General features: G+C 42.7%; 2 protein-coding genes and 4 non-coding genes across 6 annotated transcripts; 5 read left to right on the forward strand and 1 right to left on the reverse strand.

Moving 5' to 3' along the window:
* Positions 1-145: 145 nt before the first annotated feature.
* On the reverse strand, positions 146-7,588 carry optn (optineurin). Its single transcript, XM_022749818.1, has 13 exons — positions 7,462-7,588; positions 6,313-6,437; positions 5,765-5,961; positions 5,439-5,588; positions 4,981-5,165; positions 4,774-4,861; positions 4,546-4,661; positions 4,218-4,367; positions 3,908-3,992; positions 1,964-2,122; positions 1,734-1,876; positions 1,517-1,599; positions 146-1,171 (listed from the first exon to the last, which is right to left on the reverse strand). Exons 2-13 carry the CDS (start codon positions 6,431-6,433, stop codon positions 1,059-1,061), a joined length of 1,590 nt encoding a protein of 529 aa, XP_022605539.1. The 5' UTR covers positions 6,434-6,437; positions 7,462-7,588; the 3' UTR covers positions 146-1,058.
* Positions 7,589-9,726: 2,138 nt separating this feature from the next.
* On the forward strand, positions 9,727-18,941 carry ccdc3 (coiled-coil domain containing 3). Its single transcript, XM_022749571.1, has 3 exons — positions 9,727-10,546; positions 10,900-11,077; positions 17,761-18,941. The coding sequence occupies exons 1-3, from the start codon at positions 10,140-10,142 to the stop codon at positions 18,064-18,066; spliced, it is 891 nt and encodes a 296-aa protein (XP_022605292.1). The 5' UTR covers positions 9,727-10,139; the 3' UTR covers positions 18,067-18,941.
* A 1,568-nt stretch (positions 18,942-20,509) lies between these two features.
* trnaq-cug lies at positions 20,510-20,581 on the forward strand. The gene has a single exon. It is a non-coding gene; the product is annotated as a tRNA-Gln (tRNA).
* Positions 20,582-21,527: 946 nt separating this feature from the next.
* Positions 21,528-21,599, forward strand: trnaq-cug. Its single transcript has one exon. It is a non-coding gene; the product is annotated as a tRNA-Gln (tRNA).
* A 269-nt stretch (positions 21,600-21,868) lies between these two features.
* trnal-cag lies at positions 21,869-21,951 on the forward strand. The gene has a single exon. It is a non-coding gene; the product is annotated as a tRNA-Leu (tRNA).
* Positions 21,952-22,742: 791 nt separating this feature from the next.
* On the forward strand, positions 22,743-22,814 carry trnaq-cug. The gene has a single exon. It is a non-coding gene; the product is annotated as a tRNA-Gln (tRNA).
* Positions 22,815-24,446: the final 1,632 nt, after the last annotated feature.

A 24,446-nucleotide genomic window follows, 5' to 3' on the forward strand; every position in this document is an offset into this window, starting at 1 on the left:
ACATCACTAAGTTCAGATTCAATTCAAGTTCATTTTATTGTCATTATATAAAATACTGGTTCTTATTTAAATGTCTTTAAAAATACTTAGAAAAGGAAACTTCCAGGTTTTGTGATGTCACAATGTGAATAAACGTAGACAGAAGTTCACAAATGACTTTTATTGACAGAATTACAACATGAACTCAAGAGGGCCTTTGTAATACAGTATACTCAGCAGTGTGTCAGAGCCTCCTGCACATACACATCCAGTACAAAAGCTGTCACTTACAGTCAGGTTGATTAACAAGTTAAATATAGTGCTTTATCATTTCCAGATATCATCTGCAGAGTGAAAATAAAATATATATCTTAATATTAATTATTAACATGGTGCATGCTCCTTCTTACACCAACAGCAAAAACCCATTTATGAGCTAAAATATCTTTTTCCAAGCAAAAAAATATAGAAAGAGTTTCATTTTGATCTGATAAGGAAACCTTCAAAAAAAAAAAAAAAAAAAAAAAAAAAAAAAAGCCTTCAGCAACAAACTTGGTACAAATACAACTTGTAAAGGCTCAACTTTGGTAGATTATTTAACGTGTGTGTGACGGGCAGACAGCACCAAACTGAAATCTTGTGAAAGGGTTTGTGTGCTTCCTGTTTTGATGTTCCAGATTTGTTTTTGCCTTGAGAAATTTCATCTTCAGCTTGTTTTCATTCGTCACAGCAACAAACAGATTATATGTCAGAGGAGACGGGCTCAAACCTACAAGTGGATGTGTCCTATAATATTGTTTTATCACTATTCCAAATGTGTTTGAGCAGTTTTCAAATATACAATATGCTAGAGATGACATATTCTGTTCACACTCATTCCAGCTTTAAATCCATCGACTTACATTCTGACAAAAGCAAAGTGTTCCCTTCGTACAGTGGCTGTTACTGATGTTGTAGGGGGATCTGTGGAGTGTTGTCACAGCGATCAGAGGATGTATAGGTCAAAAGCAGAGGAAGACTCAATTTAAGGTGCTAATGCTGCTGCTGCTGTTGTCGTAGATGCTTATAATCATGGAGGTCTAGTTGATGCAGTCCATGATGTGGATCTGCAGGGAGTCCAGGTCTGGCAGGATCTCGTTGCACTTGGGACAGGCGTGTTCAGGAATGTTTCCCTGATGCTGCCAGTCGGTACCTGCGAGTCAGAGACACTGATCACAACCTGAGCCTGCTCCATAAGTGTTTCACTTACACTGAGCTAAGCTAGTGAACTAGCTCTTACGCTGTGTGGTTTATGCTAATGTGGCTCTGGGTCTGCTAGATGTGTAAATAAGCAACTGGTTACTAACATACCAACTTCATAAAGTGGTAATATATTAATGTTGTGTTTACAGCTTTCTGCACTGCCCATATTGACCAAAAAAAGTCAGCTGATCTATGTTAAGGGTTGATCAGTCAGGTAAAGAACGTAGGGCTTGTGCAGATCCTGGAGGGAAGGTGTTTGTAAGGCTAATCTCTGGGCAAAAAAAGCAAGCTGTACCTCTTCCAACCAGAGCTGCACCGGCTCCATGTTGATTCCCTCCCAGAGACACATGTCTTCTCTGCATCTCGTTCAGCGACTGTCTGTGGAGAGAGACAAGGGAAGAGGCTGCACTGAGCTAGAGCCACGCTGATAAACGGCTCCAGGGTCAGGATATTGTACAAATCTAATGATCCCAGTGCTACACACACTTAAAGTCTTCTATCTGATTCCATACCGGCCCAGCGAGTCCATCTCCTCCTGCAGCTGGGTGTTCTGCTTCTTAACATATTCCAGCTGAGCAGCCAGACGCTCCTTCTCCTCATGGAGTTTCTCCCTCGCTGCCCGCTCAGCATAGAAGTCCGAGGAGTAGACCTCCGCCTGCACAGAGAATACGACAAAAAATGACCACCAGGAAACTGAGGAGAGCCATGTGAACACATCAAAAACATTAATACACCCACTGACCTGAGCCTGGAACACGGATATGGTCTCCAGCTCCTTCTCCTTGTGGAAGATCTCCTGCTTCATGTCATCAATCTTACTCTGTTTAACCGCCAGGGCTTCTTCAGCAGCAGTCAGCCGGTCCTGCAGCTCGTCCACCACCTCCTTCTGCACCAGCTGAGACTGCAGCGGCAGAGGACAGACATCAAACATGTCTGGAGCTCATTTGTAAATTTTTATCCCATAGCCTGTCTTTTACTGTTCACCAATCATGGCATTTTTTCTACTAAACCCAGATCACAGCTGCGTAAGAACCTCTGTGTTTTACAGTGAACGATCGGAGCAAAGTAGTGACAGAAGGAAAACAGAGCCGTCCCTCCTCCCCTGAGAGTTTCCAGTGAACAGCTTTTGATAATCAGCCGCCAAACTGAAGCAAGTAAACACAGCTTCATTTACTCAGAACTGAGTTGGAAATTTTAAATAGTGTTCACTCGATTTGGTAACTTCAGCATGGCAGGACATCTTGTGTGTGTGTGCAACGTGTGGACTGATTATAAAACATAAACACTGTGTTAAGAAAGTCCTGGACAAGCTGAGCCACAGCCTCCCCTGGTAAATGATGATAACGCCCGCTCAAAGGCCAACCTGCAGTCCACCTGACTCGTCCCCTCCCTGGATCCCAAACAGCTACAAGTGCCGCCAGATGGCAGAGCCCTGCAGGTGTGTCTGAATACACAGCGCTGCCCGGTTTGTCTAGTCAGTGGCAGCTGAAATAACCATTTGCTCTTATTTCAAATTCAGTAGCTGGAGTATTCTTTAAAAAAAAAAAAAAAACTGGCTGAGGCATTTTGTTATATCTGCCATCAACTCTAATGTGGGCATTTTCTAATTATGTTGATTTTTTTCTTGTTGAATTAATTGTGAAGTGAAATGACATTTCAGTTAGATAGACTAAATAAATTCCTTATACATTGTTTAAAATTTCGTATACACTCAATGGTTACTGTACTAACTACACCTGTAAAATCTAATGCAACATGCCCCGCCGCTACTAAATAATAACGTTCAGTTTTGTTGACACCGTGAGAGATATTAATTAAACTACATTACATTCCCCATTTACAAGCATTAGAATATTAGAAACAAATATACAGTCCAGTGCAAAACCAACACTAACTGCAGCCTCAAGTTATAAACATATAGTTAAGTTGATAGTAGGGATGTCCCGACGGATCAGCCGCCAAGGACAGATTTCCATTAAAAATACGTGAGTTAATGCTTTTAGTCACCGAACACCTTAAAATCAATCAACTGTGGTTAATACTGTGACTGAGTAGTCCCGCCTCCCACCTTGTTCAATGCGATGGCGTGCGACAGGGCCAAACCATAACAACACGTCGGCCGTGTGGAACTTTTACAAAGTGTGTGAGACTGATATAACGTACGCCATCTGAAATGCCACGATAAAATACCAACAATTTGAATGTATTCTGTATCTGACTGTAAATCCTATTATTCTTTTACTGTAAAATGCAACTGAGTAAATGTTCTGAGAAATGCTGAATTTTATTTATTAGACTATTTGTACTGTTTAGCCCATTGAATAGGCTTAATCCTTTTTTTCAGTCTGTTAATTATTGTGTTGATTTACTTAAATTAACACATGTAATTAATTCATTATTACATTGTGTAATTCAGTTGTGCTTACAGTAGGATACTTGTTGCTGCTATAACAAAACATAAAAAAATTATCAGCCAACCTCACTCATAGATGATCAGCGTCGGTATCGGTATCAGCGGGGAAAAAACGTGATTGGAGCATCCCTAATAAATATCTCTGCAACAGCGTCAACAGCTCTCCACTGAACCTATAACCGCCCCTGATTCATCTTCTCATAGCTGCATGTGGTTTGGTGGAAATCAGCTGCAGAAATGAGAAAATGTTCTCGTTCTTCTACATGAAGTTACCTCTTTTTTCTTCTTCTCCTCTTTGAGCTCATTGTAGTCTTCAAACAGTTTGGTATAGGCGTCCTTCAGCTGGGCCAGGGTGTTTCTGTGGGGGAGGAGGGAGGGGAGTTACCAGTGACTCAGCGTGTGTATGTGTGTGTGTGTGTGTGTGTGTGTGTGTGTTCACAGATAGAGTGTAACCACTTCTAGGAAATAGACATCATGGTGGCCTGGGGGAAAATGGGGGTTTCCAATACAAATCATTTGAGATTCAAGCTAACACACGACCTGTTAATGTCTGCGTGTGCTGTATTTGTGTGCGCCCTCTGACCTCTCCTCCCCGGCCTTCTTCTGCTCCATCTGGCTCTGGGCCTGCATGCTGTCCAGCTGCAGCTTCAGCCGGTCGTTCTCCGACTGAACGGCCTGTTTCTCCACCAGCTGAGCCTTCAGAGTGGCCACGTCCTGCTCCACCTCCCGGCATCTGCGCACAACAAAAAGACACTCGCAGATCAAAATGAAAGTAATCAGGACATCAGATGAAAAAAAAGATGAAACATTTGCAAATATTTGGTTAATGTCCTTCCTGCATCTCCCTGTAGTGCAGAATTGAAACAAATATGGGTACAGTATGTGTATGCGTGTGAGTGTGAGGGCCTAACCTGTCCTGCAGGTTCTTCTTCATGCCTTCTGCTTCATCCAGCTTGCTCTGGGCCTGCTGCAGCTCTTTGAACAGTGTCATCATCTGAGACTTGAGATTCTCCACTTCAGATGCTGCCTGAATGTTTGCGTAACGGCACACAAACATGGGGACGTAAACATCTCCCATCAGGGACAGCATGGAGAGCTTACTTTTCTTGTGAATTGTGAAAACTGAGTAAAAGAAATACCTTCTCTTCCTTGGTGTCCGTGGTCTCTGGCTGGGTCGTCTGTGTTGATTCCTCCACGTTACTCTTCGTCTCCTCTAGCTCTTTAATTCTGTGGCGTAAAAGTGAGAAATTTCAACAGGTGAGGTTAAATGAAAACAAAAGGATTTTGGAAGATGAAGTGGTTTTACTGCAAAAATCACAAATGAACTGTTCCTTTAAGTCGTCTACCTGGCAGCACAGTCCTGCAGCTCTGTCTGCAGCTGATCGGCCCGCTGAGTCTCGTTCCTCAGCGACTGGAGCAACTGGCTCACCGTCCCCTCCTTGCTGTCCAGCCGGGACGCCGTCATGCTCAGCTCCAGACGTCTGCTGCGCTCTGTGCCGCACACGTCGTTCACGCCATCGACGCCTCCATCCTGGGAAGAAAAACACCCAGTTGGACGCCAAACTTTGGATTACACCCATGATCGCAGAATGAAACTGTATTTTTACTAAAAATCGTCACTGAATTTCTTGAATACTACTCAGGTTGCCTGTAACAGCATGACTTCAGTTAAAATTTTTTTATGTTAGATGAGATCTTTCCAGGTGGAATAGAAGAAAATTCTGATTCAAACACTGAGTGGATTTCTAATGTCTTTGAATACGTGTGTGTGTGTGTGTGTGTGTGTGTGTGTTTTGCACCTCACCGAGACCCTGATGACCTCGATGAAGTCGTCGTCCCGAGAGTCCTGGTCCGCCTTCAGCTGCAGCTCAGAGTTCATGGCCACCAGGTCGTTCTTTTCTGCCTGCAGGCGAGCAACCTGGGCGCGCAGGACCTCCAGCTCTGATGATGTTGCCTGGATGTGACATCACATGTCACCAATGCAGAATATGAAGTAGTTAAAGTGTTCAACTGGTTATGATGCAACTTGACAGAAATAATAAGGTGGATGAAGTGTCATTGGAAATACAGAATATAGAAAAAGATCATTTCAAACTTAGGGAACATAACACTGGCTCTCTGCTGCTTTACCTGGGATCCTCCTGCCTTCCCCACCTCCTCCAGCCTCCTGGTCAGCTCTTGGTTTTGGCGGTTCAGCGCCTCCATGCGGCCACGAGCCTCCTCCAGCCTGCTCTCCAGGAAGTCCCGCTCCTCCCGCTGCTTCTCCCGCCACGCAGACAGACCCTCAAAACGCTCCTTCATCGTCAGGTTGGTCTGACGCAGGGCCTCTGAGACAGACAGAGGATTTGAATAAATGCATATTGTACTAGCCGAGTCATTTGAATTATTTCCCTTTCAACAGCTGTTACACGTCTTGGGCCCTCTGCTTTTTCCATTACCATACAGCTGGTCTCTACCACTACAGCGCTGAAACTCCACCCTGACACAAGCCATCAGGAACGCAACACTCCCTGAACTTTGACCCCTGACAGCAATGCCGGTCCTGATAAGTATGTTAAGGATGACTTGGGCAGAGTTCTTCGTTATTGAATATGGCAAGAAAAACAAATTAAAATCCTGAACGGACAGCTGTCTCCTCATCCCTGAACCCAGACCTCTGAACACCAAACTACTCTCACCTTTTAGGTCCCTGTTCTCCTGGATGAGGATGTTCATCTGCTGCAGGGTTTCCTCCAGCGTGCCAGACTGACCAGCAGAGCGAGAGATGTCACCGTTCATCATGGGGCCTCCAGACGCCATGATGCTAAGGAAGAAAATAGAAGAAGAGAAAAAGAGTTTTGATTTTGAATATTGATATAACAGCACTAATGACACAGTAACTATGAGGGAAAAGAGGACAGTAGCAGAATTGACTTCCTGTAGCTTGTTTCACTTCATCTGTGATGATCAAGATTTACATATACAGCAAATTAACACGATTGTTGAGGGAAACACAACTTTCTTTTCTACAACTTGGAAGAAAATCAGCTACAGGCCTTTGCACAAATTGCTCAGTCACATTATACATGATTTGTGTGTTTCTCTTTGGAATATTGGACTTATTATTGATCTGTGTGGAGACTGTGGGGTTGATTTTACACACTCTGACATACTGTGTTAACTGATTTAGAGGTAAATCTGGGAATAATCTAATGTAATCTAACCTTTATCAGAAATACTTTTATGGCGGAGTTTCTAAAATATAGCACCATTGATTAGCCTACCTACTAATTATTATCAACTCAATACAAAACAAACAACTCCATGTTGTCATCACCAGGTGACTCAGTGATTCAGCATGCAGCAGAAAACCAGCAAGACATACGGCATCGAAAATGAAATTATTTCATTAGCAGGTCACATGCTAATTCAATTTTATTTCAATGATAGAGAGCACTGTTTTCTATTTCTGCCCAGTTACAAAATAACCGCCTCAAATAGATAACTATGATTATTTTAGGGGCATGTCAGAGGAGATTCAACCGTTAAACTGTAACTACTCACTTCAGGAATAAAACAGTGGACACCCGTGGGATAAATATGTCACTTTAACATCGTCGTGTTAGACTACAGACACATTCTCCCTGTAAAGACCTTTTGAAAATATTAATTTTGGGCTTCCGTTGGTATAACTGTACTTTCGCTTTGCCCCAGGGCGGCCCATCCAGTCTGCGACTCTTATTAAAGCACTGAAAAGTTACCAGGAACTTACACAAGCCAGATCCGGTTTAACCTAAACCTAACTGCGTCACATCAGATATTAAACAAGTTTAAAGGTGTGAACTCACCCGCCGTCAGCTCCGGAGCTAAACACGGTCTGGACGTTCACTCCGAAAACACATAAAAACACTCGAACAGACAGCAAAGTGTGTCCAACAACCTTGTACTGCTGTTTCTGGTGTATAGCAACGTCACGTGCAGAAACAGAGCACTTCCGGTGACTGTTTTCAAAAATAAAATCACTTTGACAATATCTGTTTTTCAGGTCTGGAAAGTGAAAAAAACTTGAGAATTTTTGCAACAATGTCTATTACGTTTTTAAAATCACTTTATTTTAAATAGAAAAATACATTTACAGATACTTCTCTGAGTTCTTCTTTGGTTTGTTTCTATTTGCCTGTGATGGCTACAATACATGTTAACATTTGAAAATGTGTCCCAGATAATATAGAGAAGGAATAACAGCAACAATGAGATGGAAAAAAGAATGTATGTAATGTAAGGTAAAACAAAAAACTCCAGTCCAATACAGTCTAGCCAGTCACATGAAACAACATTTGACCATATCTTTTTTTTTTTTTTTTTTACATCATTCTGCTGTAATTGAGTAACTGTTCAATTGGGTATATTACTTGTTAGTAAATTTAGGCAAAGAAAGAAAGAAAGAAAGAAAGAAAGAAAGAAAGAAAGAAAGAAAGAAAGAAAGAAAGACAAGCCTTATCTGTATGTATGATCAAAGTTGCTATGAGATAAGAACAAATATGAAAAGACATTAATGCTTATGTTTACATATGTTTCGCTAACATTGGCCTGAAATATATTCTTTATTATCAGAATAAAAACAATAAAATGTACAAATTTTACAAACACACAACAAAATGAAATCTAAACTAAGCCTTGACTTTGAGCTTTTATTTTAAAGGCTTATTTGCCTTACTTCCTGTCTTCCCAGGCCTGATTGTTGCTAAGTGACGGGGCTCTGACTTGTATGGATTTTTACCTAGGTTTTCATTTCCTCGAAGTGACGTCGCAGAGCAGTAACAGATTGGTGTACAACGCGCAGCTGCGAGTGAACAGAGCCACTGATACGGAACAGGTCCATCCGCATGGTTTACACATCAGTCACAGCCTGTCAGCTGAGGGCGGAGTCAGCTGTCAGCTGTCAGCGGGAATTCCCTTCAGGAGTCACCTTGCATTTTGAGAAGGGAAAGGGAAGACTGGAGTTTCCCTAAATCCGCCCACAGTCATGCTCGGGTGACTATGGGAAATAACACACAGTGATATATTATTAATCTTGATGGAATATATGTCAATATTTTTATCAACATTGTTCAAAAACAAGCACTAGAGGAGAACATTACCAGTTTCTGATTTCGTATTTACCATCTGTAATAGCAATCTTTTTAGGGAAATATAAATGTTACAGCAATTATTTGAGCCCGATCATTTGTTACGTAAAAAGAAAAAATATATAAATTGCTGTTTATGTTCGTTTCCACTAGATGGCAGTGTTGTCCGAGCATTTATAGTCCGTACTTTAAAACATGGGCAGCCGATAGATCCATACGGAGTGGACTAGTTTTAGTCAGAGGGAATCAGAACACAAGATTACTGTAGTGGAGGGACTGGATATCATCCTTCACCAGAATACAGCTAAGATCCCTTCTGACACCTTCTAAACACCCCTCACGGTCCTAAAGCCCCCCTGGATCAAGAGTCCCTGAAACCTTAAATCCATCTCAGAGACCCCAAGAACTCACACAGTGCCCCCTGGAGCAGCTTCACCTTAGAAAGGGCCCGTGAAAACCCCCATGGGAGCCCAAAATCCAACTCAAGGTAGTCTGGGATTTATTCAAAGACTTCTTCAGAATGATTAGATACTACTCTCCTATTTTACTGTCGGGTTTATTAATTATTTTTCCTTTTAATCCTCGGAGATACTTTCCAGGCCTCATAGGAAAACTGATCTCCATTAAAAAAAATCTTACAAGAATAACATCAAGAAGCAGAGTTTCCATTCTGTCATGACGTTTTATTCATGTCAACTCTATCAACACGAAGGAGGAAACACGTTTTGTATCAGTTAGTGATCATTTTAAGATTATGGTTTGCCATGAAAGCTTATCAATAATATGTGTTTAACATTTGTTAAATTATACTTTAATTATTTGTTATTTATCTTACAATGTGAAGAAAATGGTCGAGTTCAACAAGTTCAGAATAAAGTTAGTTAATCTTATCCGTACAGCCCACTTGGAAGCCTCAAATGTCAGAGCGTCACATCAGTCCCTGAACGCAGCACCGGTGCGCTCTGGAGAAGCTCTTCGCTTTCTCAACAGACAGATGAGAGGGAAACATTGGGAGCACAGCAACAGGTTGGAGTTGTTGAACTTTCTACATCTGATCTTTTCATTGTAATTTCTTAAAGAGTCTGAAACAGTGAAAAGGTCTCTGCAAGATTAGTTCATGGACAAAAACTGTGGTCGAATGTAGTGTGAATTGTTATTTGGCATATTGGTATTTTGGTCAAGTGGAGCATCCTTAAGTGGTCAGGTAACCACCACAAGTGTTAAGTTCTTCATAAATGCAGTTTGTGAGACCCAATTTTAAGCAACTTGGATGCACTGAGGGGACTGATCATCTGAATAAATCAATCAACTTTGACCAAAACCTCCACCAAACTTTTCTCCAGTGAAGCATCACGACAGGTTGAAGTGCCGTCAGGAACTTTCTTGAGCTCCTCGGGATGTTTTCCACGACTCTCCTCCTCACCGCGTTCTGCGTTTTTGCGCACCCGGACGCTTTTACGCACGGGTGCCAGCTCCCCTCCGAGTGGCGGCCGCTGAGCGAGGGCTGTCGGGCGGAGCTGGCGGAGATCATCGTGTACGCCCGGGTCTTGGCGATCCACCGAGAGCCCCTGGGCGGCGGGGCGGGCAGCCTGTACAACTCGCTGCCCTTCGGGTTCGGGTATGGGTACGAGGGCGCGGAGGAAGGGCTGCTGTACTCGGCAGAGGTGGAGCTGCTGTGCGACCAGGCTTGGGGCAGCATGCTGGAGGTTCCCTCTGGTTCCAGGCTCAACCTGACCGGGCTGGGTTACCTGTCCTGCCAGTCCCACACTGTGATGGAGAACTACTCCTACTTCTTCTTCCTCAGGTGAGAGTCAGGGCCTGGACTCAACAACAGCTCCAACACACTTAGGCTCTAATTACTAACTCAGACTTTACTCATAACAGTGTAGAAGTAAGAGTTATTGTTGACATATAAATTAAGCTGTACCCTATCAAACTATTTGCCCATTATGACACTCCAGCCTCTTCACTCTTTGTCTTGGAGAAAACTATGTAAGTATACTATTCTATTCCAACAATATGATTCTGAGGTGCTACTTGAGGCTGCATGAGTGTTTCCGTTGAGTGAATTTTTCTTACTTTTTCTGCACAACATCTGCTGCCTCTTATTTTGCAAAAGAAGATTTTACCTTCTCTTCCTGTTCATGTCACCTGCAGGATGGACGAGAACTACAACATCCTCCCCCATGGCGTCAACTTCCAGGACGCCATCTTCCCCGACACGACTGAGAACAGGCGCACATTCTCCAGCCTCTTCCAGTTCTCCAACTGCACCCAAGGGAGCCAGCCGTTCCACACCTTCAGCCCCGAGTGGGACACCCAGGAGGACAGCAGGGTAGGGCCTCACACTGTTTCCACCACACACACCTGGAATTGTTCTTCTTTTGAATGTCTACAACTAAACCAAGAATTGTAACCCTAAAGACTACCATGGAGCATAAATTGGATAGCTGGTTGCCGTGGTAACACTTTCTTCTACCTGAAAACAAAACTGACTCTGACAGGTTGGCCTGATTCCCATCTTCTTGTACAACCTCATTACTTTCTGGAAAGAATAACGTCTCCTTCTTAAAGTCTGGTCAGTTTTTTTTTTTTTTTTTTTTGTGGTGTTTGCATATGATGTAAACAAGCCCAACGCCATCTGGTTACCATGGAGATAACAGATTAACGGTCCATGAACAGCAGGGTGCAGGGAGCTGGAGGTGGGAGTGGGGGGAGTGTAGCTGAAATGTGAATGTGAGTTCAGTGTGTGTTGGAAGAAAAGTGAGACAGCAGAGCGAGGTCTTAGTGTGTGTGTGTGTGTGTGTGTGTGTGGACACCTAATCCTGGGCTGAGTTGTGACTCTGCTGACAGGAATGTGGTGAGGATCAGTAGAATCACAGTGTAACTACCCTCTGGCACAGTGCACAGCTACACACACACGCACACACGCACACGCACACGCACACACACACACACACACATTATATCACTGCTCTGATTTCCAAAAGGATAACAACAAATACAAGAACACACACACATACACACACACTGAAGAGCCGACATGAGACCATGTTTTCGGTCCCATGTGATCACGTCCCAGCGTTTAGAAGATCAAAGCAATTACTGATCGGTCGAGGTCCGCCGGTCTGGCTCCTCAGGCAGACAAGATTCTGGCCGTCCAGGGGTCAAAGGTCAAATAGCAGAGATCCACATATTTGACAGGCAGCAGTTTGAAAGTGTGTCCGTCTTCAGCTTCGATCCATATCAGCATGAAGCAACAAACCTGCTGACCTGGGAGCAGTGATAAGCTGAGCCCTGTCAACGGAGATAGAAGTGTTTGTTATCACACCTCCTCTGACTGATATGAGCAGGTTGCACCTTAAACAAGACGCAACAAGGCGGCGGGAGAGAGATCGACACGGGGCCTCGTCTTCATGTTGAGCAGAGTTGAGTAGAATATGATGTGCTGGCAAATTTCAAATCAATTTCTAAAGGCGTTTTAATGTGATCATGTAAATTTGTGGTCGGTTCTGTTGATGTTGATCAGCTGAACATAAGAGTCTGTTACATGCTTAACAAGCTAATTATGCTAATTTGAAATTTCATAGTAATATGATGATGGTGTCACTGCAGTAGATCAAAAATGGATGTAGTCATGTGTCATAACAGTAACTTCATACTCATACTCACTTTAATTATATTAGAAATAGAGGGTTAAGACTTGAACTTTAGCGAATGTGGAGCTGAGACTTCACTTATTTGAGCATTATCTCTGGAAAGACTTGATTTGTAGGAGTGTAAACTAAACAAAAAAATGTATTCAAGATGGTTAGAGGAGGAAACATCAGAGAGACTCAGCCACATGTTTGAGCCTCAGTCAGACCCAGACTCAGATGAGGAATCTGTTGAGTCCAGAACCAGAGACTAGCAGACGGATCAGAACGGTTAGCATAGTTAGCATCTTTTATTTGTTTATGTTGTGTGTTAGCTTGTAACTGGCAGTGGCTGACACAGTGTTAGGGGTTGTGCTAATGCTAACTCTCTCTCTCTGTACTGACAAGGTTTCAGGTTTATTTAGCCCCGCCCCCCGTCCCCACAAGTTGACAGGATTGATTCCTTAGGTTTGTGACGTATGAAAATTTTTTTATGAGACTGTCATTGGTTCACTGCAGTTCAAGGTGGAAACACTCAATCATGGAGTTGACTGATTATTTCACTCATCATATGTCTTGTATTATATGAAAAACCCCATATGGATGTTGACAAGGTTAAAACTTGATTTTCATCGGAGGGGGTATTTAAAACTAAAATGGTCAGAGTTTAAAAACCTTAAAAATGTACACACTTGCAAAAGACTTGGACTTGTCTCAAATGAGGTTTGACTTTTACTCGTCTCCTCATTCCTTAGATTGATTTTTTTCTGCAAAAGACCCACTCACATTTGTATCCAGTAGCTTTATTAAAGTCATTCAAAACATCACATCCACTTTCCATCACACTTTCATCTATTTACATCATTCAAGTAATTACAAAATCAATACCTTTCTCTGTTTATCTAATTTGAGACACAACATTGCTCCACCAACATTTCATCATCAACATCAACAGCCTGTGATGTCTCAGACTCTGTTGTACTAATCCTGATGCACCTTGTCCCTGCCCGATCTGAACTCTGCCTGTAGCATTCATAGACACTGGCTAATTGTTCCCAAAATGGATTTATGGTCTATTTCATTGTCCACAGTCAAAACTGTTAAAGCAGTAAAAGTGCAGGATGTGTGTCAGTATGGGGGCTTCCCCTCCCTTTCTCTTCATATTTGACCCCCAGGCCTCTGAGCTATGAGGTCAGAGGTCATTCAGACAGGGGTTAAATGCGCTGCTCATTTAGAGGACAAGATCCCGCATGTAGAGGCCGCGACCTTCAGGGAAGGCGGGATGCCAAACAGGTGTTTCTCTCTGGGAATTTATGGAGGAGAAGAGATGGAGGGACCCTCTTCTTCCCCCCCATGTCTCTCCTTACACTTCTTCCTTTTCTTTCCTTCTGTTTTGTTTGGGCTGTAAATGAAATAAGAAGATCAAGATCCTGTTTTTAACCTCACCATCTTGAATTCTTGTTTTTTCTTGGTTATATCAAGACATCCTTCAGCTGGAGTTAAAAACACTAAGCATTCCTTCAATTTTGGAGCTGAGAGGTGGTTTGCTTCTGGTTTCAGCCCCGTGGGAACCAGACGCCCCTCCAGAAAGACAGACAAGAGACTTCCTCCACTTTTCTGCCAAAACCCTCAATTAGCTTTTGTTCAAAGCCTCCTCCTATCAGCAGCCTGCTGAGCCGCTTTCACCCTGAGCCAGAGGTAGAGGCTCCTGTAAGGTCCCCCCCTCATCCGTTTAATACAGATTTGCCTAAAACTGAAAGATATCACACGTCTTCCTCTTGGACTCTTTCATTTGAGAGGTCAGAGTAAGATAGAGACACATTCCCCAAATACCTCTTGATCAGCACATTTCCGTGTTTACATGCTCTCTAATGACTTGATTATACTCACAGTGAGGGAATACTCCAGTTGTAACTGTCACGTAAACACCTTTAACAAGTTTTCTGACTCTCATTAACATTTTATGTGGACGCTCAGTGTGTCTGTTTCACTCAGTCGTTAAAGCTCGAGATGAATACAGTGTCGTGTGTGTGTGTGTGTGTGTGTGTGTGTCTGTGCGTCATCTTTGTTCTTCTTTCTTTCTCTGCTTGTCTTTTGCGCTTTTTATCTCTTCATCTCTCACTTTCTCTTTTTTTTTCTTTTGTTCTCACACACACACACACACACACACACACACACACACACACACACACACACACACACAAAGCAAAATAAAAGCTCAGGGAGAAGAGGAGAAACCCTGGCTTGTCTCTTTGACGTCAATAGTGAAGCCCTAAAGACACTAACTGTGTGTGTGTGTGTGTGTGTGTGTGTGTGTGTGTGTGTGCGTGTGGGTATTTGGACTCATGCTGAGGGTCTATATAAAGTTTGAAAGAGAAATCAAAAGCCTGGATAAATAAATGAGCAGTCAGGTCAGGGTGGGCACACACACACACACACGTACACGCAAACACACACACACACACACACACACACTCCCAATCGCATCAACCCTTCACTCTCTCTTTTGTTTACAGTCTGTTTTTTCTTTATTTCTCTTTCTCCTCTTTTCTCCGTCTTCTTTCTTTCTTTGTCAAATTGTTTTCTAAAGAAATAAAATGCAGGTGGTGCTGACGTCTGGTCCACGGTGAATAATACTGAGGGGCATTGTGCCAAAGCTCCGATCTCAAGTTTGCTCACATGAGAAAAAAAAAAGTAGCTACTGAAACATCCTCAGTGGCGTTAAGTCTCCTGATGTTGCATGTTAGACTTCACAGAGAGGACACATATATTTCAATGAAGTTCTGTATATCTGGTCCATATTTGACATGGCATTTTATATGTTAGCAGGTCTAAATGTATTGGAACTGGTCCTCACGCTTTGTAAAATATCAGAAAAATCTAATTCTGGGGTTTCCACTTTCTGCCTATTGGGGCAGCGCCAGAAATGCACAATCTACATATTTTCACATATATGATACGGCTAACATGTTAGCAAACAGTTGCTAATTCACACATTGAGCAGACATGGCGCACCATTAGCAATTATCTAAAGTTGTGACTTACTGACAACATTCACTCTCCCTTCAGCTCCATTTTGGTCTCCATCAACTTCTGAGGGAAATGTCTGGCTCTTTAGCCGCTAAATGCGCCACTTTGTTCACTAGCTAGCTTCTAATTTGAACGGTGTGTCCTGTGGGGCTGAGCAGGGAGCGTTCAGCTGGTTTGTCAGAAACTTTCTGCTGTGTCTGGAAAACACGATGAGAACGCTGAGACTCGACCACAACGGTAAAGTTTCTGCCCATGAAACCAGAGCAATGAGCTGAGTGATGCTGAAACGCTGGTGATAATTTATTGTTAATGTAAATATATTGTTCAGTGCATCTTTAAATGCAATTCAGTGGATGAATATAACAACAATAACTCCTCCTTAATTTTGTCTTCCTGCAGCCTTGATAGAGTTTTGGACAAAGGCAACATTGTCTTCCTGTTACTGCCTTTAAAACTTGAAATTGAGGACACTGTGTAAATGCATGTGTGTCTTCCTCTAAATACTGTTTATACAGATGATGCTAAACAGCAGGCAGGTAACACTCAGATGTTTTGACAGGTGGTGTGCGTCTGTGCGTCTGTGTGTGTGTGTTGGGGACGTCCTACTGAGAGTCTTCCTATGACAAAGGGTTCAAACTGGAAGAAAAAAAAAAACTCTGTTATATAACCTGGATTTGACTTCAATTTGAATGAGAAGAAAAAGTAAAAAAAAGGGAAAAAGACTCACTAGTCTCTAGATCCTTCACCTTGTGGTCTAAGGCACATGTCTGGGGACCTGCATGTCCCTCCTCTGCCTCTAGCTCCAACTGGGTGAACTGACCTATAGAAAATAAAATATACTGAGCAGAAATATAAATTTACAACTTTACTCCCATTTTTCATGAGTTGAAATAAATGATCTAAGACTTTTTTTCTTTCTGTCTCTCTCTCTCTCTCTCTCTCTCTCTATATATATATATATGTCATGTTGTAGCATGATGTACACAATTCCTGGAAGCTTAAAACGTTCCGGTTTTTGCATGGTCTGTGTAGTCCCAAGACATGTCACCCTCTGAGCAGGTTTGGGAGGATCTGGATCTGAGTGTAATACCAGATACTTCCACTACTTCCTTTTATTGTGATCAGCCCAGAGCACACCTGTGCAGTAATCATGCTGTGTAATCAGCCTCTTGATATGCCACACCTGTGAGGTGGATGGATCATTTCAAGGAGAAATGCTCATTAACACTGAGAGACACGTTTGAGAGAAAGATGCCTTTTGTGTTAATAGAAAAAGTTTTAGATCTTTAATCTGTGCTGCATTTATATTTATGTTCAGTGAATATATTCAGCATGAAGACAATTCTACTAATGAGTTGTTAGTATTTGTAACTGGTTAAAGGGAGCCTTATTGTAAAGTGTAAAACACATCATCAATTATTAATGAGTTACAATAAGGCTCCATTTTACCAGTTATAAATACTTGTAACTCATTAATAAATGATGATGGGTTTTACCAGTTATAAATCATAGTAGCTCATTAGTAAGATTAATGAGTAGTAAGCATTAAATTGATCTTGCCAAATAGTGAGCCTGCATCAATGTATGAAAACTGTGTTATAACTTGTTTATTTATGATTTATAAAGCATAACAACTGAATTAAAAACCTGTTTATAAATCCTTTATAAGGGTAGGCTGATTGTAAAGTGGTACTGATAAAACTGTAGATTTCCTGTATCAGTGACATTCTGTACAGTATGTTTTAATGTATTTAGCAAGAAGAGGAGACCAGATTAGCCTCAGTCACTGAAATGATGGAAATAAATGGAGCAGGGTAATACTGTCTGTACAGTGCATGGTGTGAGTTTATAGATTTTCCAGGCTTGTTCGTTCCTCTGGTGAAATGAACACATGAACATGAACACACACGCATTCCCCACCGTGAGAGCACTCACCCCTGTTAACCCTGCTGGCTCAGGGTCAGCTCCGGTCCAATAATGAGTTGGAATATTTGGGCCCCTGAAACATCAAAGTGCGGTGACCCTTGCATTGTCAGGGAGATGGGTGACACATATGTACAACAGCATACACACTCCTCATGTGTGTTTGAACTGGGAGTAGGGCGGCTATGTATCCTCCCTCCTCCCAAGTGTGATAACAAGAAACAACAACACTGTGAAGATCAAAATGTTTTTCCTAATTTTCTCAGAGAGGCTGCTGGGAAAACCACATTACCAGTGCTCCCACACTACACGACCAGCTGACGAGATGGCAACTGGTGCTTTACAACAGTTTGGATAGCTTGTTTAAAAAAAAAACAAACCCTCCTGTATGTTAACTTACTGCACACTTTCCCTCTCGTGTCCCCTGCAGCTGCTGTGCTCCTCGGTGCAGGCGGCGCTGTTTGAGGAGGAGGAGCGCGGCCGCAAGCTGCAGGAGCGCATGGCCTCAGCGGAAAGGAGGAACCGGCAGCTGAAGGAGCGCGTTCGCAAGGTGAAGCGCTCCCTGAGGAACGCCCGCAAGGCCACGCGCAGGGCCGAGCAGGCGCTGCAGGAGATGCGGGAGAGGCTGAAGGCTGCCGAGCGGAGAGAAGGGCATCACCTGAACGCCATCACGCAGGAGGAACCTCCACCTGGGCGTTACGCAAGCACAGCAATGCGCAAGCGAATGCAACTTTAACTTGTCCTACCTGCCCCAACCTGCCACACACCTGGACTGAATATTGGCTGTGGATAGTGAGAGACTGCTGGGCGGTCTCTAAGATAGGAACAAACAAATAGCAACTGTCACACATGAGTAAACACACTTTTATCGTAATAATCTGCATAGATTTAATGTAAGCAAAGTACTCTTCCTCTTTTTTTATATCCCTGATTGCAATAACACAACAGTGAGGGTCAGGATGATTCCTGGTCATCTGACAAAAGGACAGAAAAGTTTCCTGACAGAGAATCAAACATTTATGCTCTGAATAATTCCTCTTGCAGGTGGAGCAGCTCTCGAGCTCAGCTGCCTCGGGGCTCCTTCTCAGGCCGTGATCACATTTGACGGGATTTCGCTCCGACATTAAGCACAACTGTGAGTGAGCAGTAGTAACGGCACCAGCAGGCGCTTGTCAGAGTGTAAAGAGTGACACATTATTGTGATTTGCCATTCACAACTGTCTCGTTTTCCCAACCCGACGTAGGAGAAGTCAGTGCTTTTAAACAGAGACCGATAAATGAATGTGATCACGGCCTAATGGAGCGCTGATATATTTTAAACACCCTGTGATTAATCACCTTTCACTTCTAATGAAATTTTGAGCAGAGAGTGGCAGCCTGTGTCTGTGAATGAGAATTCCTGGATGTTTGAGACGGTTCATTTATTATTAATTCAAGTCTGGAACATTGGCTTGTGTGTGAATATTTTTGTATGAATGTTTTTCTGCTTATAAAATCTAAGTTGGACGAACAGCAGTGTGAAGTTGACAGTGTTTTGAAGAAGAACTGACATCTGGGTCACTGGAGTACAAAAAAACAAATAGGCACATATTGCACACACACACACACACACACACACACACACACACACACATATATATATATTTACACACATTAGTGGTTCAGTTAAGCTCTACAGCATCATGCAGAGAGTGTAAAGAGAGGTTAAGGTCAAAGGAGACACTGTATGTGTATATGTGCACTATTTGGTGAGAGAGAGAGAGAGAGTGTGTGTGAGTATGTGTGTGTGTGTGTGTGTGTGTGTGTGTGTGTGTGTGTGTGTCTGGTCCATCAAGTGACTGGAATGTGTTTGTGTGGGCAGCAGTGTTCTGAACAGCAGGACGTCGCTGAAATATTCTTCTAATTCAGTCTGAAAAACCAAAAGCTCTGGAGGGAGGCGAGTGTCCGTCACATCACCAGACCCCGGTCAGTGCGGGGAAAACAAATCACGACAGAATGAGAGGGAGCGGGCTGGATGCAGAGAGAGAAGCTCAACAGCAGTTTTTGTCTTGTGGGAACATAATGAAACGCTGATGATGATGAGCTGAGGAATAATTATGACCTGCATTTTGTGATCAATGAGAAAAAACAGAGGATTATAAACATGCCACCTGTTCTCACATCTGTCCTGTTTTTGCAAAAGGTCTAGCAGAGGTTTATGCTTAGTAAGCATGCAAGTTAGAGGAAGCACATTATACTTTTGTAACACTGCAACAGCCTTACATTCATATCCAATGCTAAGAAGTGTCTGTAGTTCAAGTGTTGTGACAGGTGTTTACTGACAACCCACACTGTCCTGTGGAAAACTTTGCTCAGTAGAATGGCCAAAGATTCAACAGATTAAGATTAAAGCCACTATATGTGGAGTTTTTGTGTCATCACAGCAGCTGTATGTAAACAACCATGTGACAGTCTGTGTGTTTTCACTACAGTCGCCTCAGTGACCCTGGCTTAGATCCTTTAAGCTTTAAATATATTCATCAAGTGGAAAACTCTGGGGTTGGAAACTGAAGCCAACACAAGTGCCAAAAAATTGCAGTTTCTCGAATGGCCCTTGAGTCTTGCTTCAAAAGTGAGTCAATCACCATAGACTCCCATGTTAAAATGCCCAACTTTACAGCAGAAATAAACATGTTTACAGCCTGGTACAAAAAACTGTTTTGGTCTCTACAGCTTATTTCCTCCTTCATGACAACTGTACGGGGGTGAATTTTTATATAACTCACCTTATATTTTATTAAGACTTAAAGCTCTGCATAATTGAGGGCGTTGCCGCTTTTACTGTCAGGTGGGTGAGCCTATGGTTGCCACAAACTGGCATGCATCGAAGCCTCAGCTCCACATGCGTGCCACCTTTTTGTTCATTTTTGGACTAGCTGGGAGTTGGGCAAAGTCAGACACTGCCAAGATGGTGACCGTGGAGCAGCTTGCTCTGAGCTTCAAAAACACTCCTCAGAAACCTACAGATGACATCATTTTTATTTACGGTCTATGATATTTATTTGTATACTACCTCTCATTGACTTCCACGGTCATTTAAGAACATTTAGCACTTAATTTTACCTACTTCGCGCTTTACGGGAGGCTTTAAATTCTATTGCACTACATAGTCGAGCAGCCGACGAGCAGTGCTGCTCAGTGGTTCCATGGTGTAATGGTTAGCACTCTGGACTCTGAATCCAGCGATCCGAGTTCAAATCTTGGTGGGACCTAGTTGTTTGGAGGTAGTAAGACTATGTGCCCTCCAGTTTTGGGAAAAACACCCACCTTTCATCAGCACCTTTCAAATTACCCACTAACACCTGTTTGCTTCCTTTTACTTGACAACATGTTTATACTATATTGAACTACATATAATTTCATTAATGTCCAAGTACTAATATGCTAAGAACCAGGGCTAATTAATATTGGGAAAGAAAAGTTGACAAGCACTTGTGGGAGTGTTTGTGTTCTGTTTCAGCCACAAGTAGCGATCTGGTAGGTCAAACCATGTCGGCCTTCAATCAACTGTTTGTAGGAAGTTCATTCTTGCACGCTAACATGAAATTTCCTACATTCCCTCTTGTCTGTCAGTGCAGCATTAGCTAGCTATGCCCAGTATCTGTCTGCTCACCTGGTCAATCAGTCACATGATGTCAAATCCAAACGAAAGACCTGCCAATCTACAGGTAAAAAAAGCCCATGTTTATACTATATTGAACTACATATAATTTCATTAATGTCCCAAGTACCGTCGGCCCTAATATGCTAAGAACCAGGGCTAAAATGTAGATGTTCAAGTTACAGAGTGCTAGCTAAAGCCATAGTTAGCAAACCTACGTTTACTACCTTATTCAGATACAGGTTGCAATTTTCACAAAATTAGACTCGGTATCACAATGCTGCCCTATCCCTATTGTATGCTATGTAATATAGCCTATATTAAGAGCGACATTCATATTGTATGATGCTGTTGTACATTTCCATGACACAAAGTGTGTGCAGTGGTTCTATGTTTTGATGGTTTGCATCAAGACCCTGTTAGTATAATTAGCGTGTAATGTAATATAATTTATATGAGTTTTAAGTGACTTAATCTCTTGCGCTTCATGCTTTACGGGAGGCTTTAAAATCTATTGCACTACACAGTGCAGCAGCCAATAGGGGGAGCTTCTCAGTGGTTCCATGGTGTAATGGTTAGCACTCTGGACTCTGAATCCAGCGATCCGAGTTCAAATCTCGGTGGGACCTGGTTTTTTGGAGGTAGTAACACTGTGTGCCTTCCAGTTTTGGGAAAATCACCCACCTTTCTTCAGCACCAGGAAATTGCCCACTAGCACCTATTTGCTTCCTTTTACTTGACAACATGTACACATTGAATCCCCTACTTTTATTCACTGTAGATCTAAATTTAGAGAGACGTTTAGGCCCAATGCATTGTGATTGATGCAAATTGTTTGCGCTTACTTGAGGTGATGTCGTTTCTCGGTTTGGATTAAGCGTAAACAGCTGTCTGTACAGTCAGGATGGCCGAGCGGTCTAAGGCGCTGCGTTCAGGTCGCAGTCTCCTCTGGAGGCGTGGGTTCAAATCCCACTTCTGACAGCCTGTGGTTTTAACCGGACTTGATCCTAGTCAGGATATATCGGGAAAGAAAAGTTGACAATCACTTGTGGGAATGTTTGTGTTCTGTTTCAACCACAAGTATCGATGTGGTAGGTCAAACCATGTTGGCCTTCAATCAACTGTTTGTAGGAAGTTCATTCTTGCACGCTAACATGAAATTTCCTACATTCCCTCTTGTCTGTCAGTGCAGCATTAGCTAGCTATGCCCAGTATCTGTCTGCTCACCTGGTCAATCAGTCACATGATGTCAAATCCAAACGAAAGACCTGCCAAGCTACAGGTAAAAAAAGCCCATGTTTATACTATATTGAACTACATATAATTTCATTAATGTCCCAAGTACCGTCGGTCCTAATATGCTAAGAACCAGGGCTAAAATGTAGATGTTCAAGTTACAGAGTGCTAGCTAAACCCATAGTTAGCAAACCTACGTTTACTACCTTATTCAGATACAGGTTGCAATTTTCACAAAATTAGACTCGGTATCACAGTGCTGCCCTATCCCTGTCATATGATGTGTAATATAGCCTTTATTAAGAGTAACATTCATATTGTATGATGCTGTTGTACATTTCCCTGACACAAAGTGTGTGCAGTGGTTCTATGTTTTGATGGTTTGCATCAAGACCCTGTTAGTATAATTAGCGTGTAATGTAATATAACTTATATGAGTTTTAAGTAATTCAATCTCTTGCGCTCCATGCTTCACGGGAGGCTTTAAAATCTATTGCACTACGCGGTCCAGCAGCCAATAGGGGGAGCTGCTCCGCGGTTCCATGGTGTAATGGTTAGCACTCTGGACTCTGAATCCAGCGATCCGAGTTCAAATCTCGGTGGGACCTGGTTTTTTGGACGTAGTAAGACTGTGTGCTGTCCAGTTTAGGCCCAATTCATTGTGATTGATGCAATTTATTTGCGCTTACTTGAGGCGATGTCTTTTCTTGCTTTGGATTAAGTGTAAACAGCTGCCTGCGCAGTCAGGATGGCTGAGCAGTCTAAGGTGCTGCGTTCAGGTCGAAGTCTCCTCTGGAGGTATGGGTTTGAATCCCACTTCTGACAGCCTGTGGTTTTAACGGGACTTGATCCCTGTCAAGTGTTTCTGCGGTGTTTCAGTTTTTACATTACAACAGTTTTTACATTTGAGCACCTTGGTGTCACTCATTGAAAGGTTTGAGCCCCAATGCAGAACACAGACTGAAGATAGTACTGGTTAGAAGAAAGGTTTTATTGCAATCAGGAAAATCAGAGCAAAGGTTTGTCATCACCAAGGTTTTTGATGGTTGTGGGGCAATGTAGGGCAGGCTTGGTTGAGTGGAGCGGGACAGGCAGGGGGATTGTGGAGGTTGGGGTAGGAGATGGAGCTGGCAGGTCGATGTGGCTGGATTCCTGGAGTTGAATTAACTCCGGGAGTGGACTTGTGTGGAGGGTAGATGGTGAAGACTGTGGAAGGAGACACTGTTAGCAGAGGTACTGAACCTGGGACACAAGGAAACTCAGAATTACTACAAACAAATACTACGAAGAACAGTGAAACTTGAAGTCGACCTTGATGTGAGTACAGCATGGTAAACCGAATGATCTGCTGAAGACCGGAGTTGAGAGCCGGTGGTTAAATGACTATGACTAAAGACGACGACTTATTCTAACACTTGGTGGCCGAATGCTTACATTTTTTTTGTCAGTTCCCTTGTTGTAAATAGGCTGAAGTCACAGACAGTTTCTTAACTGAACATAGCATCACTTGGGTTGCTAGTAAACCAGTTAGCTAACACTGCACCGTGGACATATCACCCTCACCTACCATATCTCCTCTTGAGAGTTCTGTAACTGCAGTCAAAAGAAAGTAGTCTTGTATCAAAGCCACTTCCCTTCTAAAATAAAATGTTTCTTGAGGTCATTGATGGTGTGATGACTGTGCTGTAAGATTATTTTCTTCACGTTTCTAGTTTGGTTTAGGTTTCAGGGGCAACACAGGGAAGCATCACATCACCCCCTGGTGTTTGCCTTCAGAACTGTCTGTCCAAATGACACGGATGCTCTTTGCTAACTTCAAATTCCACAGCGTGCCATGATCCCACCTCCATTCCCTGCGAGCCTGTGTGTTATCTCCCAGTTTCAGATGATCTGTCTGTAATTAGGGTTATTGAATATATACATGCTGCTTAGTGCTTAGTAAAGAACAAAATGTTACGTTTCTGCAGGGGAGAGAGAGGAGAGGACGGGAGACAGAGGGGTGGGGGTGGGGGGGGGGTGAAGGCCTGAATTAAAGATGAGGAGAAATCAGTTTAAGAGGCAGAGAGATCAGTGACTACCAGCACAAACACACTTACAGCTTGACAGCTGACGTCAACAAGCAATGTTTATATCCGTATGTGTATGTGTGTGAATGTGAAGGGTAATTTCTGTTCAACAGAAATTCAATTCTGTTGCTTTGCTGTGTGTGAGTGTGTGTGTGTGTGTGTGTGTGTGTGTGT

This window comes from Seriola dumerili, unplaced genomic scaffold (genome assembly GCF_002260705.1).
Source record: "Seriola dumerili isolate Sdu_G_001 unplaced genomic scaffold, Sdu_1.0 BDQW01000138.1, whole genome shotgun sequence".
Classification (NCBI taxonomy): Eukaryota; Metazoa; Chordata; class Actinopteri; order Carangiformes; family Carangidae; genus Seriola; species Seriola dumerili.

Excerpts from the sequence above, each read along its gene's own strand:
- optn (XM_022749818.1), bottom strand. The coding sequence starts at position 6,433 with ATGGCGTCTGGAGGCCCCATGATGAACGGTGACATCTCTCGCTCTGCT. Across the intron at positions 5,589-5,764 it reads GGAAGGCAGGAGGATCCCAG|GCAACATCATCAGAGCTGGA; the intron begins GTAAAGCAGCAG and ends TGTCACATCCAG. Across the intron at positions 4,368-4,545 it reads AAGAAGAACCTGCAGGACAG|ATGCCGGGAGGTGGAGCAGG; the intron begins GTTAGGCCCTCA and ends TGTTGTGCGCAG.
- ccdc3 (XM_022749571.1), top strand. The coding sequence starts at position 10,140 with ATGTTTTCCACGACTCTCCTCCTCACCGCGTTCTGCGTTTTTGCGCAC. Across the intron at positions 10,547-10,899 it reads TCCTACTTCTTCTTCCTCAG|GATGGACGAGAACTACAACA; the intron begins GTGAGAGTCAGG and ends TGTCACCTGCAG. Across the intron at positions 11,078-17,760 it reads ACACCCAGGAGGACAGCAGG|CTGCTGTGCTCCTCGGTGCA; the intron begins GTAGGGCCTCAC and ends TGTCCCCTGCAG.